General features: G+C 31.6%; 1 protein-coding gene across 5 annotated transcripts in view; it reads right to left on the bottom strand.

Annotated features, from left to right (window-relative positions):
- The window catches only part of Rbp6 (RNA-binding protein 6), a 1,719,762-nt gene that overhangs the window by 1,308,626 nt on the left and 391,772 nt on the right, over window positions 1-19,364 (bottom strand). For 4 of the 5 annotated variants that reach the window (XM_072525971.1, XM_072525970.1, XM_072525973.1 and 1 more), the window contains exon 2: window positions 10,166-10,231. The exons of the other annotated variant lie outside the window; for it this stretch is intronic. In XM_072525971.1, coding sequence (XP_072382072.1) covers window positions 10,166-10,231 — 66 coding nt within the window. The remainder of the gene's footprint in view (window positions 1-10,165; window positions 10,232-19,364) is intronic. 5 annotated transcript variants of the gene reach the window in all.

The following is a 19,364-nucleotide window of genomic DNA, read 5'->3' as shown; positions in this document are numbered from 1 at the left end:
CTACGCCGTTTTTAATACACACGTTAATATGCTCATAGCTTCTCCATAGATTCTAACTCAATGTTTCACACCCACAAGCTGAAACTTGCTTTAATAGATAGATTATTATAATGCCAATAATCTATGTTTTATAGTTTACCGAAAATTTTCCATGGCAACCTTTTTATTGAGAATTTTTAAACAAATTATAAAAAACTAACTTTCTCCCTTCAAACTAATAATTATTTTTGTTAATCGAGGATATTTTAAGAAAAAAGAAATTTTTTTGTTTTTTTCGTAAATTGCTTACTTTAAGCGTAAAATGCAAATAAACAAACAAAAAAGCCAATTTTAGCGATTTACGAGGATTTTTTTTAATGGCATATGCAAGTGCCATACAGCCAGTCACAACATGAAAATTTTCTACCCAGAAAGAATAAAAAGATAATATAAATTTCAAACTTGGACACTAATAGTTGGACATCGAATTAAAAAAGCAAAAAATATGAGATAAAATCCTAAGTTAAATAATTGCAAAAGGAGCTATTCCAGTTTGATATTATGTTGCAAAAGTAAGTTTAAAAACAAATTCATATACCGTTGCGTTTCGGGATATATAGACTTAACGAACGTCTGACCTTTATTAATGTTCTTTTAATTTATTCTCCCGTTTAACTCTTTCTCTTTCCTTGAGAACTTGTCAGGTCGTGGTGACACTCTAAATATTGCTAGCTTTCTATCTCCATTAACTGCTATCCTGTGACGGCTTTATTTAGCGATTTTCCCACCAGAGTTCTCATTTTGTCTGCTTATCGTAATGAAGATATTCCTCCTGGTCTTCGACCTTTTACCCTTCCTCCACTAGGGATGGCGGTTTTTGACAAAACACCGGTTTTCGGTTATGCCGGTTTTTTTTGCTTACGGTTTAACCTGGCGGTTATAACCGGCCAAAAAAACCGGTTTTTGCAAAAAGCGGTTTTCGGTTTTTTTAATCCAATAGGTGACAAGTTTGCTTCTGTATTTATAAAATAAAATAAAATTTGAATTATAGTTTTGTTTGCAATAATTACTTAAGAATAATATTTATGATTGGGATCCAAAATAATACCTAACCCAATCCTAATCACCGTAAAAACCTAATAACTGGTTTTTACTTTAAAAATAAAAAACCGGTTATAACCGGGACAAAAAAACAACCGATAAAACCGGTTATTGCGAAGTAAAAAAACCGGTTTTCGGTTAAAACCGGTAGGTTTTTCCCATCCCTATCCTCCACTACCAATATTTCCATGGTCCCCGTTTTTCTAGCTATATAGCCGAAGCAATTTAGGTGTACTTGGTCTACTTTTTTTAATAAGCTGTCTTTTATATGAAGTTCTTCCAGAATTGACAGCTTGGTTCTATGTTCTGTCTAGTATACGCGTAGAATTCTTCTATACACCCAAATTTCAAAAGCTTTGATCTTACTCCTGTCGATTTTTTTGAGAGTCCATGTTTCAGCTGCGTATGTAGCAATGGGAAAAATAGGCGCAGTGAACAATCTGAGCGTTTAACTACCGTTGTGTTATTTAACTTTTTATTTAAACTAAAAAAAATTTTTTTGTGGAACACAAAAATAAACTTGATTTATTAATGGTATAACATTAAAAAACATATCATAAAATAATATAATAACATTTTTACCTTTTAATCGTTAATAGAAATTTGAAATATCTAATTATAATAATTTTCTGTATAAAACAATCAAATTCCGAATAAATCAAGATGTAGCTTGTGGATAAGAAATAATGTTTTTAGTCTATCTAGTATATTCCGAAACGCATCGGTATATAAATTTGTAAATGTTTTTTTTTTAACTAATTTTTGCAATATAAAATTAAAAGCGAATTGTCTTTGACCATGGCTATTTTGAAATTACTTTAGTTTTGCTGTCCTTTCATATATTTTTTTATTCAACGTCCAACCTATTGAAAAGAGGCCTCTAAAAACGCTAGCGTTGGCTTTTTTCTGCATGCCTATGTGTTTATTTGCATTATTACGCTTAAAGAAAGCATTTCACAAAAAAAATCACAACAGAACTTTTGTCTGCTTTTATGAAAAATTTTCGGTTAACTTTTAAATAAAAAGAGGTTAGTCTTTGTATGTGGGTATATTTTATTTTATAAAAACCCTTAAAAGGGCAACATTAAAAGCACGAACGTTTTCGGAACAACTGTTCCATCATCAGGTTAAAATACCTAAAATAAGTATAAACCATTTAATTACAGCAAACGTGGTTTAAAATTTTGACTAAGGTTAAAAAAAGACAAAATGGTTATACTTACAGGTTACCATGCCTGAGCCACCAACATATTTGGGAAAAAACCTTTTAAAATGTAATGTGTTACCAAAGATTGTACTTGATGTTAATAATATTATATGTTTAATATTTTAATTAAATTTTACTTCAGGTAACATACACCCATGCTTAAGTGAGTTCCAGTGTCCGGAGAGTAAACCTCTTCAAACGGACTTCAGCGGTTTACTCTCCGGACACTGGAACTCACTTAAGCATGGGTGTATGTTACCTGAAGTAAAATTTAATTAAAATATTAAACATCATATAATATTATTAACATCAAGTACAATCTTTGGTAACACATTACATTTTAAAGGGTTTTTACCCAAATATGTTGGTGGCTCAGGCATGGTAACCTGTAAGTATAACCATTTTGTCTTTTTTTAACCTTAGTCAAAATTTTAAACCACGTTTGCTGTAATTAAATGGTTTATACTTATTTTAGGTATTTTAACCTGATGATGGAACAGTTGTTCCGAAAACGTTCGTCCTTTTAATGTTGCCCTTTTAAGGGTTTTTATAAAATAAAATATACCCACATACAAAGACTAACCTCTTTTTGTTATACGTGGTATACAGCCAGCTGCAGGAATTATTTTCCTTGTGGATTTTAACTTTTAAATATTGGCATCATAATATCTCGAAATAATCAGGTTTTGAACGATACAGCCCGAATATTTTGTACCTTGAAAAACTATTCATTGATTATCTCGAAATAGTGTAATATATTGTATAAGGTTGATAAAAGACAAATCCGCTTTATAAAAATGGTTTTCAACTAAAGTTAAGATTTTTAGTGTAAATCTGGTTTTTTATAATAATGAGTAGTTGATTTAGATTAGAAAAATATTTGTTTTCTTTTTAACACTTTTCAAATACCAATGTGAATAATAAGAACATAATTAAAAACATACACACGTGACTAATGTATAAAGAATATATACGTGTTAAACAAACAAGTCATGAAAGCTGAAAGTTAAGATATCTGCGGTGGAACTTATATTATATGCCCCACAAAGTTATTTTAGAAAATTGCACACATGAGGATAATTTTCTTCTACGGGACTTGATATTTCTTAAAGTTAAAACAGTAAAATTTGGAATGTTAGTTGAGTAGTGTTAGTAATGTTAATGTTAGTAAACTGAAAGTTTGCAATTTTACAATTTAGTTTTAAATTTTACCATAAATATTTTTATATGTTCCGAAAGATTTCCGCGATTAGTATAATTAAACCTAGAGCTAAGATTCATACTATTACACGAATCAATATTAATATTAACCGTCTTTGGGATTGAACCACGTCGATTATCATTGCGCCGAGCTTTCGACATAGAGGTTGGCATGGTGATTGGCGCGGCGATTGGCCAGGGGGTTGGCGCGAACATTTCTTACAGTAGAATTTTAATTGGCGGGTGGACAAGACAACATTTTCTTCATGAGAGGTCTCCATGTCGAAGGTAACCGTATGCCGTCATCTCTTTTATTGAGACAATTTAGCCTTTTTTCTCTCTCTGCTCAGACTCATAATCTAAGGAAAAATCTCGGGAAAGAGAAATGTGGGACGTAGGAGGATTTCCTGGTTGCGAAATTTAAGGGAGTGGTACGGGTGCAGTTTAATACAGTTGTTCACAGCTGCAGCCAACAAAGTAAAGATTGCTGTGATGGTAGCCAACCTCCGATAGGAGAGGGTACTGCAAGAAGAAGAGCCTTTTTTCAATTTCTATGACTTTTCGGATAATTTTTGGTTTATAGAAAAGGATCTAGAGCTTAAAAGAATCTAGAACTGAATCGAAATTGTGAACAGAAATGAAATGTTCATAAGTCCTATTTTGGATTCTACGATGTGTTTTGCCTATAAGATCGGAGGCAGTCTGCAAAAGGAATTTTATAAACTCTGTGTTCCTAAATGATCAGTGGAGTAGTGTCTGGGGGCTCGGAAGATTAAGACCTCGGATACCCTGAAGAAAACATTAAAGAGGATGTCGAAAGCTCGGCGCAATGATAATCGAGGGAGTTCAACCCGGAAGACTGTTTAGTTTAATATTGATTCTTGTAATTGTATTATTCTTAGCTCTAGGTGTAATATATATATATATATATATATATATATATATATATATATATATTATACATATGTACGTACTTATATACTTCAATAAATATAGTTCTTACACTAAACTATTATCAGGCCAAGAGTATGTTATGGATGCGAGACATAAGTGATGACAGAAGACACAAAACGAAAGTCTTCGAAAGAAAAGTCCTAAGGAAGAAATTTGGACCTATTAACGAAGACGTAGGATGGAGATCTAGGTACAAATATGAACTCTACCAACTATTGAAAGATGTACCGATCTCAAAATTCGTTAAACTTCAGAGACTTCGATGGGCTGGATATGCAGTGAAAATAGGGTCCGAATAATACAAAAACAGCCCTTAATAGTAAAATCCAGAGCCAAGACCAAAGGGAAGGCCACGCAAAAAGTGAGAGGATGAAGTCGCAGTGGACGTGCAAACATAGTGGAAAAATTAATTTAAAAAAAGTTTCATAACAATATCTCAAAATAATATATTATAATAGAATTACTATATTAATATTAGTAATAAACGCAGTAAATAAAAACCATGTAAAGGTCGATATTTAAAATACAGGGAGAAGACTCCGTGTATTGGACTATATTGGACTAGAAAGGCAATGGCAGATAAATTAAGGACTATTACCAAAAAAGAGCGTGGCACTTTCGAAGTGCCAACAGAAGCGAATGCTTCTTAATTTTGCTTAATTTTATTTAATTTTACTTAATTTCATTTAATTTTATTTAATTTTATTAATTTAATTTAATTTTATATAATTGTATTTATTTTATTTAATTTTATTATATTTTTTATAATTTTTTATGTTTTATATATTTTTATAGTTTTTTATAATTTTTTATAATTTTTCATATTTTATATTTTTTTATAATTTTATTTAATTTTACACAATTTTATTTGATTTTATTTAATTTTAATTAATTTTATTTAATTTAATTTTATTTTAATAGAGTTGTTATAAAAAGATACATTATATAAAATTATAATAAGTGTATATATATGGAGATTTTATATATTACGGTATACCGCAAGGTTACTATACTCATCTCGATTTTTCGAATCACGCTAAATAGGATTTCGTGACCGTGCAAAATATCATACTTATCGATAAAAAGTATTTACTTAAAAATAAATTATATGAATATTATCTTTTCACTTTTGTGTGGTATTTTTACTCATGTGGTACATATCATTCACCTAAGTATTTCCAAATGGTTCCATTTAAAAGATAATGTTTTCCAGTGCACTGAAATTGTATTTAAATCATTGCAACATTGTGTAAGCCATTGTCACCCTATAATTAGTTTTTTGGACTTCACTTTAGCCTTATAGCTTAAGCTTTATATCACTTGAGCTTTATACTTATATCCACAATATCTTTTCAAATGTCGGGATATTTAAAATTTTATATTTCTGTTTTACCTTTTTACTCTTTTTCTTTTCTTCTTAGTTACTTGTGACGTAATTTATTTCTTTTTCCACTTTTGATATCTGTATTTATTCTGATTACAAATTATCATGATCTTAAAATAGCATTATAAAAAATCTGCGCTTATCTGTCAAGAATAAATCATGTTTTACTCTATTGGAATCAGAATATCTCAAAATTGACAAAAATATATTAATAAGTTATTAAATAAGCACTTGTGTCATACTAATGCTATATGACGTTAAAATTTCGACTATACTAATTAAAAGCAAATTAGAAGTTAATAATGAATGTACATAATATATCTGTAAACTATGTGGAATGAATATTTTTGTTTCTATTGAAATCTTTATGCTACGTGATATAGAATATAAACATTTTTGTGTTATCTACAGTTCATTATTATATTGCCTCGCAAAAATGAACCGAATTTTAAGTTTATTTTCAGTAAAATTAAAAGGTATTAAAAGAACTTAAATACCGATAATTGCTTTTTATTTTATATGCAAATAGAAACCATAAAATAAAAAAGAAATTTCAGAATATTGATTACTTTAACAATAAATCAAAATTATAAAAGAATTCTAAAATATGGATATTAAAATCCCGTATTTCCTCCTGGAGCTCTTATAAAAGCTCTAATATTTTTTGGTATAGACTGGATCAAAGCAGCAATCTCGTTCTGCGGTATTTGTTTCCAGTCGTTTAAGTATTGCATTGTTACCTGGGCTACCACCTCCACATCCCTCCACATACAACATAACAAGATCTGTATGTACTTCCAAAGAAATGTATATATACATTATTCCTCAATCACCCAACTGTACCTACTCTATGAGAGTAGAACCATTCGGCATAGAGTTCTCCAATACTGCTCCACATTTTTGGTGACCAACAGGTGAATATTTCGTAAAACAAGACTCGTTTGTTAACAGAACATTTCTCCAAACTTTGATATTCTAATCTGTATGATTTCGCGAGAATTTTAAGTGTTACCTTCGATTAGCTGCAGGTACATAATCTTCTGCTTACGGTATCAGGTGCAACTATGGTAGCATGAACATCTGCCAGTCTCTTAGTTACAGATGTAGTAGTAACTTTTCGCTCTCAAATCACTTGAAGTATAAGAAATCGATCATCCACGGCGTTTGTTGCTCCTATCCAGGTCTTTTTAAGTAAAACCAGTTTTTTGAAGCCAAAAAAGTCATTTTAAAGCATCGGATATTCTACTTCGCTTAATGCCAAGCATATCTTCGATATAATGAGGCAAATCAAGTAGCAAGTAGGCCTCAAACTCCACAATTGCAGTTTTATATTCTCATTTTCTACTATTTATAGCTTATCACACAACCCATAAATATCTTAGTAGGTACCCAATACATTTTTGGCAAGAATTACGAAAATACAATACATATTTTCTATATATAAAATACAATTCATTTAAAAAATTATTACACTATAACAGTTTATGACAAGAGTTCAGGAATTGTTCTTCAAAAAGACAACAGTGACATTTTTAAATTTGTTATTGTTCATTACATTTTATTACTTTTGATTTATTAAATATTTTAATTTGAGTTATTATACATTACTTTGTTTTTTTTTTAATTTTGACTACGGAATTGTTGATGTTTAATAGACAAAAAAATTTAATAAGCAAATCAAGACCTTATTCGTCAAAATGTATGGGTAGCAAGTAATATAAAAGATTCAATTTAGCAATAATTATATACATATCAGAACTTCTTAAATACATCTGCAAAACAATCTAAGAAAGTAATATTTTTTAATTTGGTGAGTACAGAATATATACTATCTTGATAGAATAGTAAATTGTAAAATTGTAATTGGTATCAAAACTAGAAAACCTAAACAGTAGTCAGCGCTAAGCTGGTTCTTGAGTACAAGAGATCACTTGCTGATGTTGCGCTGACTAATAGGGTTAGTTTAGTATGCGCACCGAGACACACATGCGTGAAAGCTAATAAACGGGCTGACGCCCTGTCAAAACAGGGCTCATACCCTCTGCCTGTGGAATCCGAACCTATGATTAAAGTGCCCTTCACTATCTACTGATCTGGGTAGTCTTAAAGAGCTTCTTCTGCGGATTATCCAGGACTCTTGGGCCAGTTGGGGAGGTATAAGACAGGCTAGGCTTCACATAGTGGGGCGATGTCTTAAATGCCAAAAGTCTTACAGCCCAACTTCTCCTTTTAGACCGTCGAAAATAATCGTTGGTAGTCAGTATGCTTAGCCGCCACTGTAGACTCAGGCGCCACCTCCATCTGCTTAGTTTGTCGGATGGCCGACGGTGCCGACTGTGTAATGAGGAGGAGGAAATATCCTTACCTGTCCTCTGGAAGTACCCGGCACTGGCCTTTCAGAGATGGCACATCCTGGGTTTGGCCTTTTTAAAGCCGAGCCAAATGAGGGTCTTACACTTAAATAAACTTGTGGCATTCGGAGCCCCTGCTGATTATAGCATATATGGGAGCCCAGAGCAGCATGAGCCCCAGAAACGCCAAAGAGTAGGTCCTATGGGCCTAGTCCGTATGATAGGGGTGATACAATAGTTTCGTCTTAGTAGTTCTAAATGTCCCGATCTAGCATAACGTGATTTATGTTAATATGTCGGAGCTTTCAGTATTTTTTAGATAAATACTTGAGACGATTTTATTTAAAGAGATCTTAGACAGAACTAAGAGAAACGTACAAATAACTGAAAAAAAATGAGTACTAGAAATATCCTTATTCAGAATCTGTGTGATACTAACTGAGGTGCATCTGCGAACACACTACGACCAAGTTTGATCTAGTCTGTCGGAGAGTACTGTACACCGATCTGGGTAAATAGTCACCATGTAAACATAGTGAATACGCAGCTTAATATAACAATAAGAATTATTAGCGCTGTATAAAGACTACTCCACCATATAGGCTTTTCATCTTTACCCACATACCTCCGCCTGTACTACGAGGATATAATGCCTTGATAAAGGAGTATTCGAAAGCAAATAGTAATTTACAACTCCCAATTTATTAAGACATTCTGAGTTTAGGATCAAACTGACTTCCATCCAGAAAACCACCAATAGTAATAGCTGAATATCTAACAGCAGATTATTTCATTGTTACCTCCATATGGTGCACTCTGTGGACTTAAAAAGCTTTACCTAAAGTATTCAACCCTATTGATTCAGACCAAAAGACTGATGGCTTCATGGAAGAGCCAGCCACGAAACACATGAAAGAGCCTTAACTGAATTAGAACGGGAAATCCGATATGCACACACAACCCACAAAATGGGGAAAACGGTCTGCCTCCAGCTACGGCTGTGGTGCCCCAGATCAAACCTTTTAACATATAGTGGACATAACAGCATATTGTGAATTAAGGGCATTGAGAGGACCCAAAAAATTATTTACTACTACAGCTTCAAGCCTTGTATTTTATCTTATCGTATCGGTATCGTATCTGTATCTTGTATTTTATCTTACGTGTTCTTATATAAGCTTATATTTGTATTTAAATTATGTATTTATGTTTTACAACTGTCGTTGTATTTAATTCATGTATTAAGCCATAGGCTAAATAAATAAATATTCAACGATACCTTCAGAGTTCATTTTAGATCGAGAAATCTATTTTTAAAATTTTTAATATCCTTAGACAGATAATCGTACCCTAATTATACCGAAAATGATATAGATGGATAGATGTTAGTGTAAAAAACATAAAAATGATTAATTAGTAAAAAAATTTGTTCACAGTTACATAATTTATAGGCAAGGTTTCCTTTGAACATGATGATGAACAAATAGGTTTTTTAAATTTCTGCTACAATAGTAATAAACATAAAAAAAACAATAAGTAAACAACAATACGACCAATACTAAAGGAAGACTGACCACTTAAAAAACAAGACTTTTAGAACAAGAGATTTTAAAAGATCAGGATCATTTGTATTCTATCGTTTGCTGTTATTTAATGTCGTTATTTAATAAAGGCTTTGACAGAGAAAACTGTGAATGTGGTTTTAAAATATTTTTAAGTATACTATACAGCTTATTGTTGACAACTTTCTAACAATATATTTTTGGTTGCCTTTATATAATAATAATTTCACAATATAATAAACAATTTCTAAGTTCTTGTCGTTTTACATGCCTTGCAAAAATTTTAACAACTTAGTACAAACTTAAATAATAATGTAAACTACGGTATATAATATGTACAATATGTTTTTTGTAAGTTTTAAAAGAAAAACGCCACCATTTAAACTTAGCCAACCTGAAGGATTCATAAACGTCTGTTCTCACATACCTGGGGGTGCTAACTGAAACTCCCATATCCATCGAGTAGATTACCCCATTAGTTCCTGCCGTGATGCTGAAAGAGAATGTTTCTACTTCACAACCCCTCTTCAGTCTTTTAAATGCGGTTTACTACATCTATAAGCGACTAGTCTAAAACATTTATCACTGATACTGAAGAGGATCTACTGATTCCGTTATGATTTATTTTCATAGTATTTTACATAAGTACAGGTATGATACATTTTAGTTTTTATCAATTAAAGACAGCTGTTTCTTGTATTAGTCCTAATTTTTTTTAATAAGTTATGTGATAAGTTCGTTGCAATAATAGACGATAACGAGACAATTATTCTTTTTGAATAACTTTTGAGGTTTAAAGTTTTGAATTTTTAAATACATTTTTCGTGAAAGATTTATGTGTAAGCTATGACTCTGGGGCGATTCACTATAAAAAGACTAAATTTATTAGTGACTAATTTTATAACAAACTTAAACAAAAGTTGACAATACCTAATGTATTTTTTTTAAACGCATTAACCATGAAAGCATAGTAGCAGAAAAACATTAAGTGACAAATAATTAACAAAATTATTTAAATATTCCTGTACAATCTAGGACATTCTAAAAAGTTTTTTACTATTTTCATAGTCTAGTTCACGACGTAAGTCACGTGGTAGTTCACTGTCTTCCCTTTTGAGTTTGTAGGAAGAGTAAAGTCTTTTGTATTCTTTTCTTAGTCTGTGTAGAATGAGTTGGTTTCTCCTATTAAGGCCACTTGGTCCTGTTGTAAATATTTCTGGATTTAGTTGTTCTTTCTTGTAAGTTTGTGATTTCCATCTCTCTAGCCATTATTTTCTTACATAATTTTTTTTGCTCTGTCTGCTTTTTTGTTTCTACAAATACCTGTGTCAGATAGTATCGAAACGAACCCAACTTTCTTCAGAATAATTTGTATTTCGTATAAACGTTACTTTATTTGTGTTAGCATTGGATAAGTTGTACATTGGATATAGTATTTAGATCGCTTGTATGGACCTTAAAGAGATTGTAAATATCACTGCCTTTAAAAAATTTTGACTGGATACACTGAATATGATACATGAAATGTGAAAGAGGCCAAAAAGTTAATATTATGTTTGGTTACGCAGGGCTATGGCACGTGAAAAATTGAGAATTTTTAATGTATTATTTTCACTTAAACATTCTTTAAAGTTATGTTACACTGTTAGTTTACTCTCACACACAAAACGTATCGGAGGAGATTTCTTTATTAATACAAAATCATGGGTTATCTTTATATGTCCAAGTCGGAATCTTGTCATTTTTTCATGATTTTGTTTTTAAAATATTGCTTTAAATCTGTATGAACACAGGTAGTTATGATGTCAATTAACGGATTCTCACTTGCATTTTATGCTTATATGACAGCTTCATCATTTCCACTTATCTCGCAATGTGAAAGTACCCAGAGGAACTAAACAAATCTACGATTTTTTTGGCATGTTAAGAATTCCTCCTGAATTAAAAGCAAGAAGGGGTATTTGGGGTACAATTGCTTTAGGGCTGTTAATGCACTCAGAGAATCGCTAATGATTAGAGAGTATTTGATGCCATGTGTGTTGCAAAAGGTAATGCCGGGAGGATAGAAAAGACTTGGAGTGAAGAATATGGGGATTTGGGGAGCTGTCATAGTTATGTGTTGTGAAAGCCGCTCTTACTCCGTTTGCAGATACGGATGCGTCAATGAACTCTATTTAATATATCTATACCATCTGCTTCAAAATTTTGGCTGGTGTGTCACCTTTTTTGAATGCAGAAAGGTTTGTGTTACAATAATGGAGAGCAATGGTCCAAGAAACGAAGTGGAAATTGAAACATCAATAAACGTATTTTAACCTTTAATTGTGGCTTATTCCCATTTAAATAGTTATTAATTTAAAATGCCACAAGAAAATACTTTCAGAACAATATTAAAAAACGACGTGTTAACTGACTTTTGGAATATTGTAAGTAGGTGGAATTATTGTGTCTAAGATTTGTAACATCGCGTTCACTCGATGATAAAACAAAAGATCCAATCTTTTTCCATAATTAAACATCGATGGCAATCTATCTATAAAAGTGCTGTAATAAACAGGTACCTGTGGATTAGCTGATACTCTTGAGCCATATATGAGGCTAAGGTATTCTCTCCTGAGTTGAAGGGATGGTTCTCCTGATTTAACATACATACTTTCAACTAAGCTTGTGTAGTTTGCTTCCAGTGCAATTCTAATTGCTGAATTATGCACTCAATCTAGGACTTTTCAATAGTGAACCTTTATCTGAGTTCTAGCTAACAGCATCATCAGTTAAATTTTACCTCTTTCAAAAGACGAACATTTTTATCTGAAACGTTCAATTGTAAATAATCAGATCAATTTTTCGTTAAAACCTTGCGAGTATACCTGTAAATATCTTAATTTTTTGTATTTTTTCTTCTAAACTAATTTATTAGAAAAGATTTACACTTGATTAATAAAATATATCTAATGATGCTCATTGTACATAACCAATGCCAAAAATGCATTTAAGAACTTCCATAGAAAAAACAAAATAACACGATATTTAATACAATTATCATAAATAACTTTCTTTTAATTTGATGGTATATTTGCTAAATAATCTTCATTATCAAGGTAATTATTGTAAGCTAATAACTAAAAAAATATTCTCTCTTCAGGATTGTGTTGACACAGATCTGAATTCTCAAATGCCACATCTTTACATTGACATTGCAATATGTCGTTATGATATTCGAATAAAAATTTGTGATAAAAAAAATTATTTTTCCAAAGATTATTGTTGTATTTAGAATATAAAGTACTACACATCAAAATATATTTGTCTGAATTTGTACAAATATATTTTTTTATAATTTCGTCATGCAAGTTTTGTAACTAATATCTAGTGACACTTACAGCCAATACTACCGAACTATCTGAAGAGTGGTTAACAGTGCATCCTATTTTTTAACTTACCTGATTTTAATTTTATATACCTATATAAAGCTATAAAAACAGGCTAATTTGGTGTGTATATGTGAGAGCAGTAAAACTGACCAATTGAGCGTTTTCAGTATCAGTGATTTCTAGAATATTAAATATATAGAAAGGCTAGGTAGGAGGGCTTGACATATGTACCAATACCATTGGAAGACTTGATGTTTGATGTAATAATAAAAATATTACAATATTAATTATCATTTTCATAAAAATGATATATTTGTAACTATATACTTATACTTCTAAATTAGTTATTAAATAAGTTATGCATTTATCATAACAAATTTATGAAATTTGTTAATTCTTTTTACAGATTAGTGTAAAGTCGGGTTTAAATAATATACCCACTAAAGATACATACGTAATATACTAAATTATCAATTGAATGAATCATTATTAAAATAGAAAAAAAGCGTAGTGTTTTTCTATTCTTCTCATTAATGTTAATCTAGATAATAATCTTAATAATGTTTTACAAGAATGGACTACCTAAGTCTGACGTCACAATCGGCGGGATTTAATACCTTTCTAAACATTAATTTGTGTATATTTGGCCCATAAGACGTTGAGAATGGTGTTTTTTTTAATTACTTGAAGAATAAATAAGAACTTTTGGTTATGAACATTCAATCTGTGAGATTATTATTATTTGTTGTTCGTGAATTTGTAAGGTAAGGATATCAAAGTATTAAGATATTTACTATGAATGTTTACTTTTTAAGGTTAGGTTATTGTTGGATTAAAGCTTTAATTATTTTGTACTGTATTTCAAAGTATTGTTTTGTTGTTTTTATCGGGGATATTTCAAAATAAATCAATAAATCATTGAATTTATTTATTTAAATTAAAAAATATTTGAAGTTGAAAAATATTAAAATTAATGTTTTATTATTTTTTCGTCGCCAGTGATTTTATCCTGTAAAAGACTAAATATATTTGTTTTCTTCTAGTTTAAGTTGTAATATAATATTCTGTGGAAACCTTATCAAATTGCTATAATGAGTGTTTAAAAAATGTTTTTGAATGTAAAAGTCCTTACTAAATGTTGAGATTAAAACAGTTTGCAATCCATGTTAAAATAAAGAACAATATAACATACAATTATAAAAAACAAATATTCAGACACATAATTTGGCTGGTCAATAAATTTTTGAAAACATAATTTAAAGCTTATTCTGAGTGTTAACAAAGGATCTAATATCGACGGATTTGTTTAACCAAAGTAATTTCAACATAATTATCCTGTTTTTGTGTAAATGTAATTATTATGGCAGCCGGGTAAAAGACTGGATTTTAGAGGCTAATTTATAGAATATAGTATTGAAAAGGCTATTATTAAATATCTCTGTCCGCAAAATTAATGTTTCTTAAATATAAATTGTCCTAATTTGATTTTGTTAGAATAAATTCTGGGAATATCAAATAAAACGTATATTAAGATGTTTCAACTCAATAAGGTAACGTGAGGTTTCATGAAGAGGCTTAGTTGGACATTTTTAACATATAAGTGTAAATGTTACTCAACTCATTGCACGTTGCACTGTGTTGCATCTGAAACACAGAAAATAAATAGTACTCCACATTTTCTTTTGAATATTTACTTTTGGATCAATTTTCCTTGTTTCTAAATCGACACAGTTACCGTTATTGGTCTGTTAAAAACCGTAGAGTTTTTTACGCATAACAAACAGCTACTAATTAACGTATATGCAGAAATTAACTGGGATCCTATTATAGAACCATTATTTTTTAAATAAAACTTAAATGAAGGAGCATATTTAAAATGATTAGAGGACAAAGTCGACGCCATTACCTTAATGAGCGGTTTCATATGCAATGGATTGGACGAAGAGGTTTCATTGACTGGCCAGCAATGTCCTTTGATGTAGGTAACTCATTTGGACTTCTTCTTATGGGTTTATTTGAAAATCAAGATTTACAATACCATTACTGCGTTTTTAGAAGAATTATGAATTATAATCCTTATTTTTAATGAAACACCCTGTTTATTTTTTTGTTTTTAAAATCTCCTTAACAACCTGATCTCAACGAACTATATCATTTAGGGTCTATAATGAATAATACAAGGTAAAATTTTAAAATTAATAATTTATCACGTGTTATGATTTATTTTAAATTAGGTAAATACAGAAAATACACTTTTACTCTGTAGAAGTGTCAGTATATTGGGAAAAATTTCTGTTTAGTAACCGTGTTAACATTTTTTGTCATGAATAGGTAAAAACTGTCTAGATAGTCTGCTAATTAAAATAAATCGGTAAATAATGCGGATTGTTATCAATCAGTTGTTGGTATGTTGACATTTTACATTAAAATAATAAATTTCCAATTAAAAGCTAATTTCTTGCAGAAATAAAAATGAAATATTTAACTGAGACCCACCGAATTGAGATTTTAATGATGGTCGGTTACGGGGAGAATTGTAGAAATCAAGTTAAAGTAGCAAACTTATTTAATCAGAGGTATCCTCAGTTGTGTAATATTGTACAAGGTACTGTGTCTAAAATTTATGCACAATTCAGAGAACTTGGACATGTCAAACCAATAAAAAGAAAACCGGACTTCATTGGAGATGAGGTGAAAGTGGATATTTTGTTAAGTGTGGCAGAGAATCCAACGTCAAGTTCACGTCAAATTGCACGTCAAAATATTGTGAATCACACGTTTGTCCTAAGGTGTCTCCATAAAGAAAAACTTCATCCATATAAATTTACTTTAGTGCAGGAGCTAACAGAAGACGATCCAGATCGTAGAATGGATTTCTGCGAAAGAATGATGGATAAAATTAACACAAATGAAATGGCTCATAGCACAATTCTTTTTTCTGATGAATCAACATTTACATTTAACGGAGAGGTAAACCGACAAAACTGTAGATATTGGTCAGCGGAGAATCCTCATTGGATGCGTGAGACACACACTGAGTATCCTCAAAAGTTGAATGTTTGGGCAGGTAATATAGGAGATCATGTCATTGGTCTTATATCTGTAGATGGTAATTTGACAGCGGAATAATATTTAAGCATGCTAGAAGACGATGTTCTTCCTAAGTTGGCTAACTTATATCCCAAATCACTTGCATGAAATCTTCTTCAATAAATGGATTGGACGACGGGGTACTATTGAGTGGCCAGCTAAGTCGCTAGATCTTACGCCTTTTGATTTTTTTCTCTGGGGTTATCTCAAGAACAAAGTATATACAACACAACCAACTAGCATTGAAGACCTTAAAGAAAGGATAACTACAGAAATAAGGAATATTTCACCTCAAACTTTAAACAAAGTTCGAGAGTTCGAGAGAAGTTCAATCAATCACCTCGAATATTCTATGAATTGATTTATTGTCTTGAAGAAAATTATACTTAATTTGAAAATTTCACCTTGTATTATTCATAATAGACCCTACATGATAAAGTTCGTTAAGATCAGGTTGTTATGGAACTTTTAAAAACATAAAAATGTACAGGGTGTTTTATTTAAAATACAGATTATGCATTATGCCAGACCTGCGTGGATCGCTCGATTAAAAAGCGTACATTTAAATTTAAAAATTAAGGTATCTCAACGTTTTTTATTATTTTCTAAAATAAGGACACAAACATTTTTATTCCATAAGGCTCAAGTGTCTACCTATCTACTTTTACTGAAGTGAATAGGTACTTCTTATCGATTTAGCGTGCCTCAAAAAATTGAGACGCATGTAGTAACCTGGCAGTATACAGTAATATATATATATATATATATATATATATATATATATATATATATATATACATATATATATATGGTTTCAGTTGTTTTCCGGGTTTGACTCCGCGTTAAATATTTTTGGTTTTTAGAAAAACCATTGTTTTGACGACGTTTCGGCAAGGTCACACTTGCCATTGTCAAGTCAGATTCTGCTTCGTCTTGATGTTACAGGCGAACTGATTTCTCGGTCGCTGCACGCTGAGTTTAAATATCTTGTTGCGCTTCTTGTCATTGGTCCTGTGCGCAGAGTGGGCGTGGTCTTCTTCGCTATTTTAATTTTTACGTTTTTCTGCAGAATTGTTTTCCACGTATTTGGGAGTCTTTGGGCATCATCTCTGGTGTTTAAATTTTTCGGATGTTTTTCGATCTCTATGGCTTCTCTGATTACACGTTTGGCCTTATTTTCGATGTTGGCTAGCATTGTTGTTCCATTTAAGTCTATTTTATGTCCTGTGTTTATGACATGTTGTGCTAGGGATGAAGTTTTTTCTTTTCTTTCGATGGCGTTTCGATGTTCTTCGCGTCTAACCTGTATCCTTCGATTTGTTTGTCCGATGTACGATTTATCGCAGTCTTCACACGGGATCCTGTATACGCCTTGATTTTCTAATGCAACTTTTGTTTTTGCTGATGGTAATATGGTTGCTATTTTTTCTGTCGGTGTTAAAAATAGTTTCTATTTTGTTTTTTCTTAGAACTCTGCTGATTTTGTCTGTCGTACCCTTTATATAGGGCAGGATAGTTTTACCGACTGGTTTTTCTTCTTTTTCTGGATCTTTGCTGTTGTTTCGGGATTTATGTGCTTTTTCAATCATGAACATGGAGAAACCATTTTTTCTTAGACTTGTTTTGACTTTGTGCATTTCTTCATTCTTATGGTCCTCATCTGCCAGTTTCTCAGATCTTGTTATTAAGGTTTTTATTACCGAATTTAATTGTGCAGGATGATGGTGTGAGTCTGCGTGTAAGTACCTGTCAGTATGGGTTGGTTTTCGGTATACTGTATGTCCTATGCTTCCATCTTCTTTCTTAATAACTAACACATCTAGGAATGGAAGTTGTTGGTTATTCTCCCGTTCCATGGTAAACTGTATTTTTGGATGGATATTGTTAATGTGTTGTAGAAATTTATTAAGTTTCTCTTCTCCGTGCGTCCAGATAATAAATGTGTCGTCAACATACCTAAGCCACAGTTTGGGTTTATGCTCTGCTGTTTCTATTGCTTTTGATTCCATATCTTGCATAAAAAGGTTGGCTATTACGGGGGACAGTGGTGAACCCATCGGTGCTCCTTCGACTTGTTTGTATCTCTGGTCCTTGTAGATGAAGTAGGTGTTGTTTAAGCAATGCCTCGTTAAGTTTAGTGTATCCTGTGGTATTGGATATTTTCTATGTATAATTTCTAATGTTTCTTCTACTGGGACATTGGTGAATAATGAGATTACATCAAAGCTCACTAATAAGTGTTCAGGTTCCAGAATAACGTCCTTGATACGGTCGATAAAGTGGCTTGCGTTCTTGACGTAAGAATCCGCTTCCTCCGCATATGGTTGTAGCTGGTCAGCCAGAAATTTTGCCAGTGATTGTAACGGTGATCCAATAGAGCTGACTATTGGTCGTAATGGTAGCTCTGCCTTATGTACTTTAGGTAAACCGTACAGTTTTGGACATCTTGACGACTTTTCTCGTGGAATAAGCTGGAACTGTTGTTCTTTCTTGATGTTTGACGCTTGTATTTTGGCTTTCGTTGTTTTCTCCAGATACGTTGTTGGGTCTGTTGCGATTTTTTGATATGCACTATCGTTTAGAATGTTTTTTATTTTTGTGTCGTAGTCTTCAATGTTCATTATGACAGTAGCGTTACCCTTGTCAGCTGGAAGAACGATAATGTCTTTGTTTTGTTGTATATTCTTCAAGGCTTTCTTTTCTTCGTAAGTTAGATTCTTTTTCGGAGGCTTGGCTGTTCTTAATATTTGTGATACGTCTTGTCTAATAATCTCGGCTGTTTCTGATGGTAATTTAGTGATAGTCGTTTCCACTTCGCTAATGATGTTTTCGATGGGAATACGTGTCGGTGCAATAGCAAAATTAAACCCTTTGGAAAGGACACTATTTGTAGCTTCATCCAAAGTAAGATTTGAGAAATTGTAGACTAAATTATTGGATTCTGTTGTTGGTAGTTCCTTATTCTTTGGTCGTTGTTGTAGTATCAATTTCTCAAACTTTTTGATTTGTTTTTTCTTGGTGAGATCAGCATCTGTCTCCGATCGAAAGTTTGTGAGTTTGTCGAAGATGTTCCACATAATCGGATGTACTTTGTTACTTAGTGTGAGATATAGCTTTAGCAACTCTGAATTTACTTTATCGATGTCTCGTCTGGAATCTTGAATT

Source organism: Diabrotica undecimpunctata, chromosome 3 (assembly GCF_040954645.1).
Source record: "Diabrotica undecimpunctata isolate CICGRU chromosome 3, icDiaUnde3, whole genome shotgun sequence".
Lineage (NCBI taxonomy): Eukaryota > Metazoa > Arthropoda > Insecta > Coleoptera > Chrysomelidae > Diabrotica > Diabrotica undecimpunctata.
Note: the sequence above shows the minus strand (reverse complement) of the source record. Positions and strands in the feature narration are given on the sequence as shown.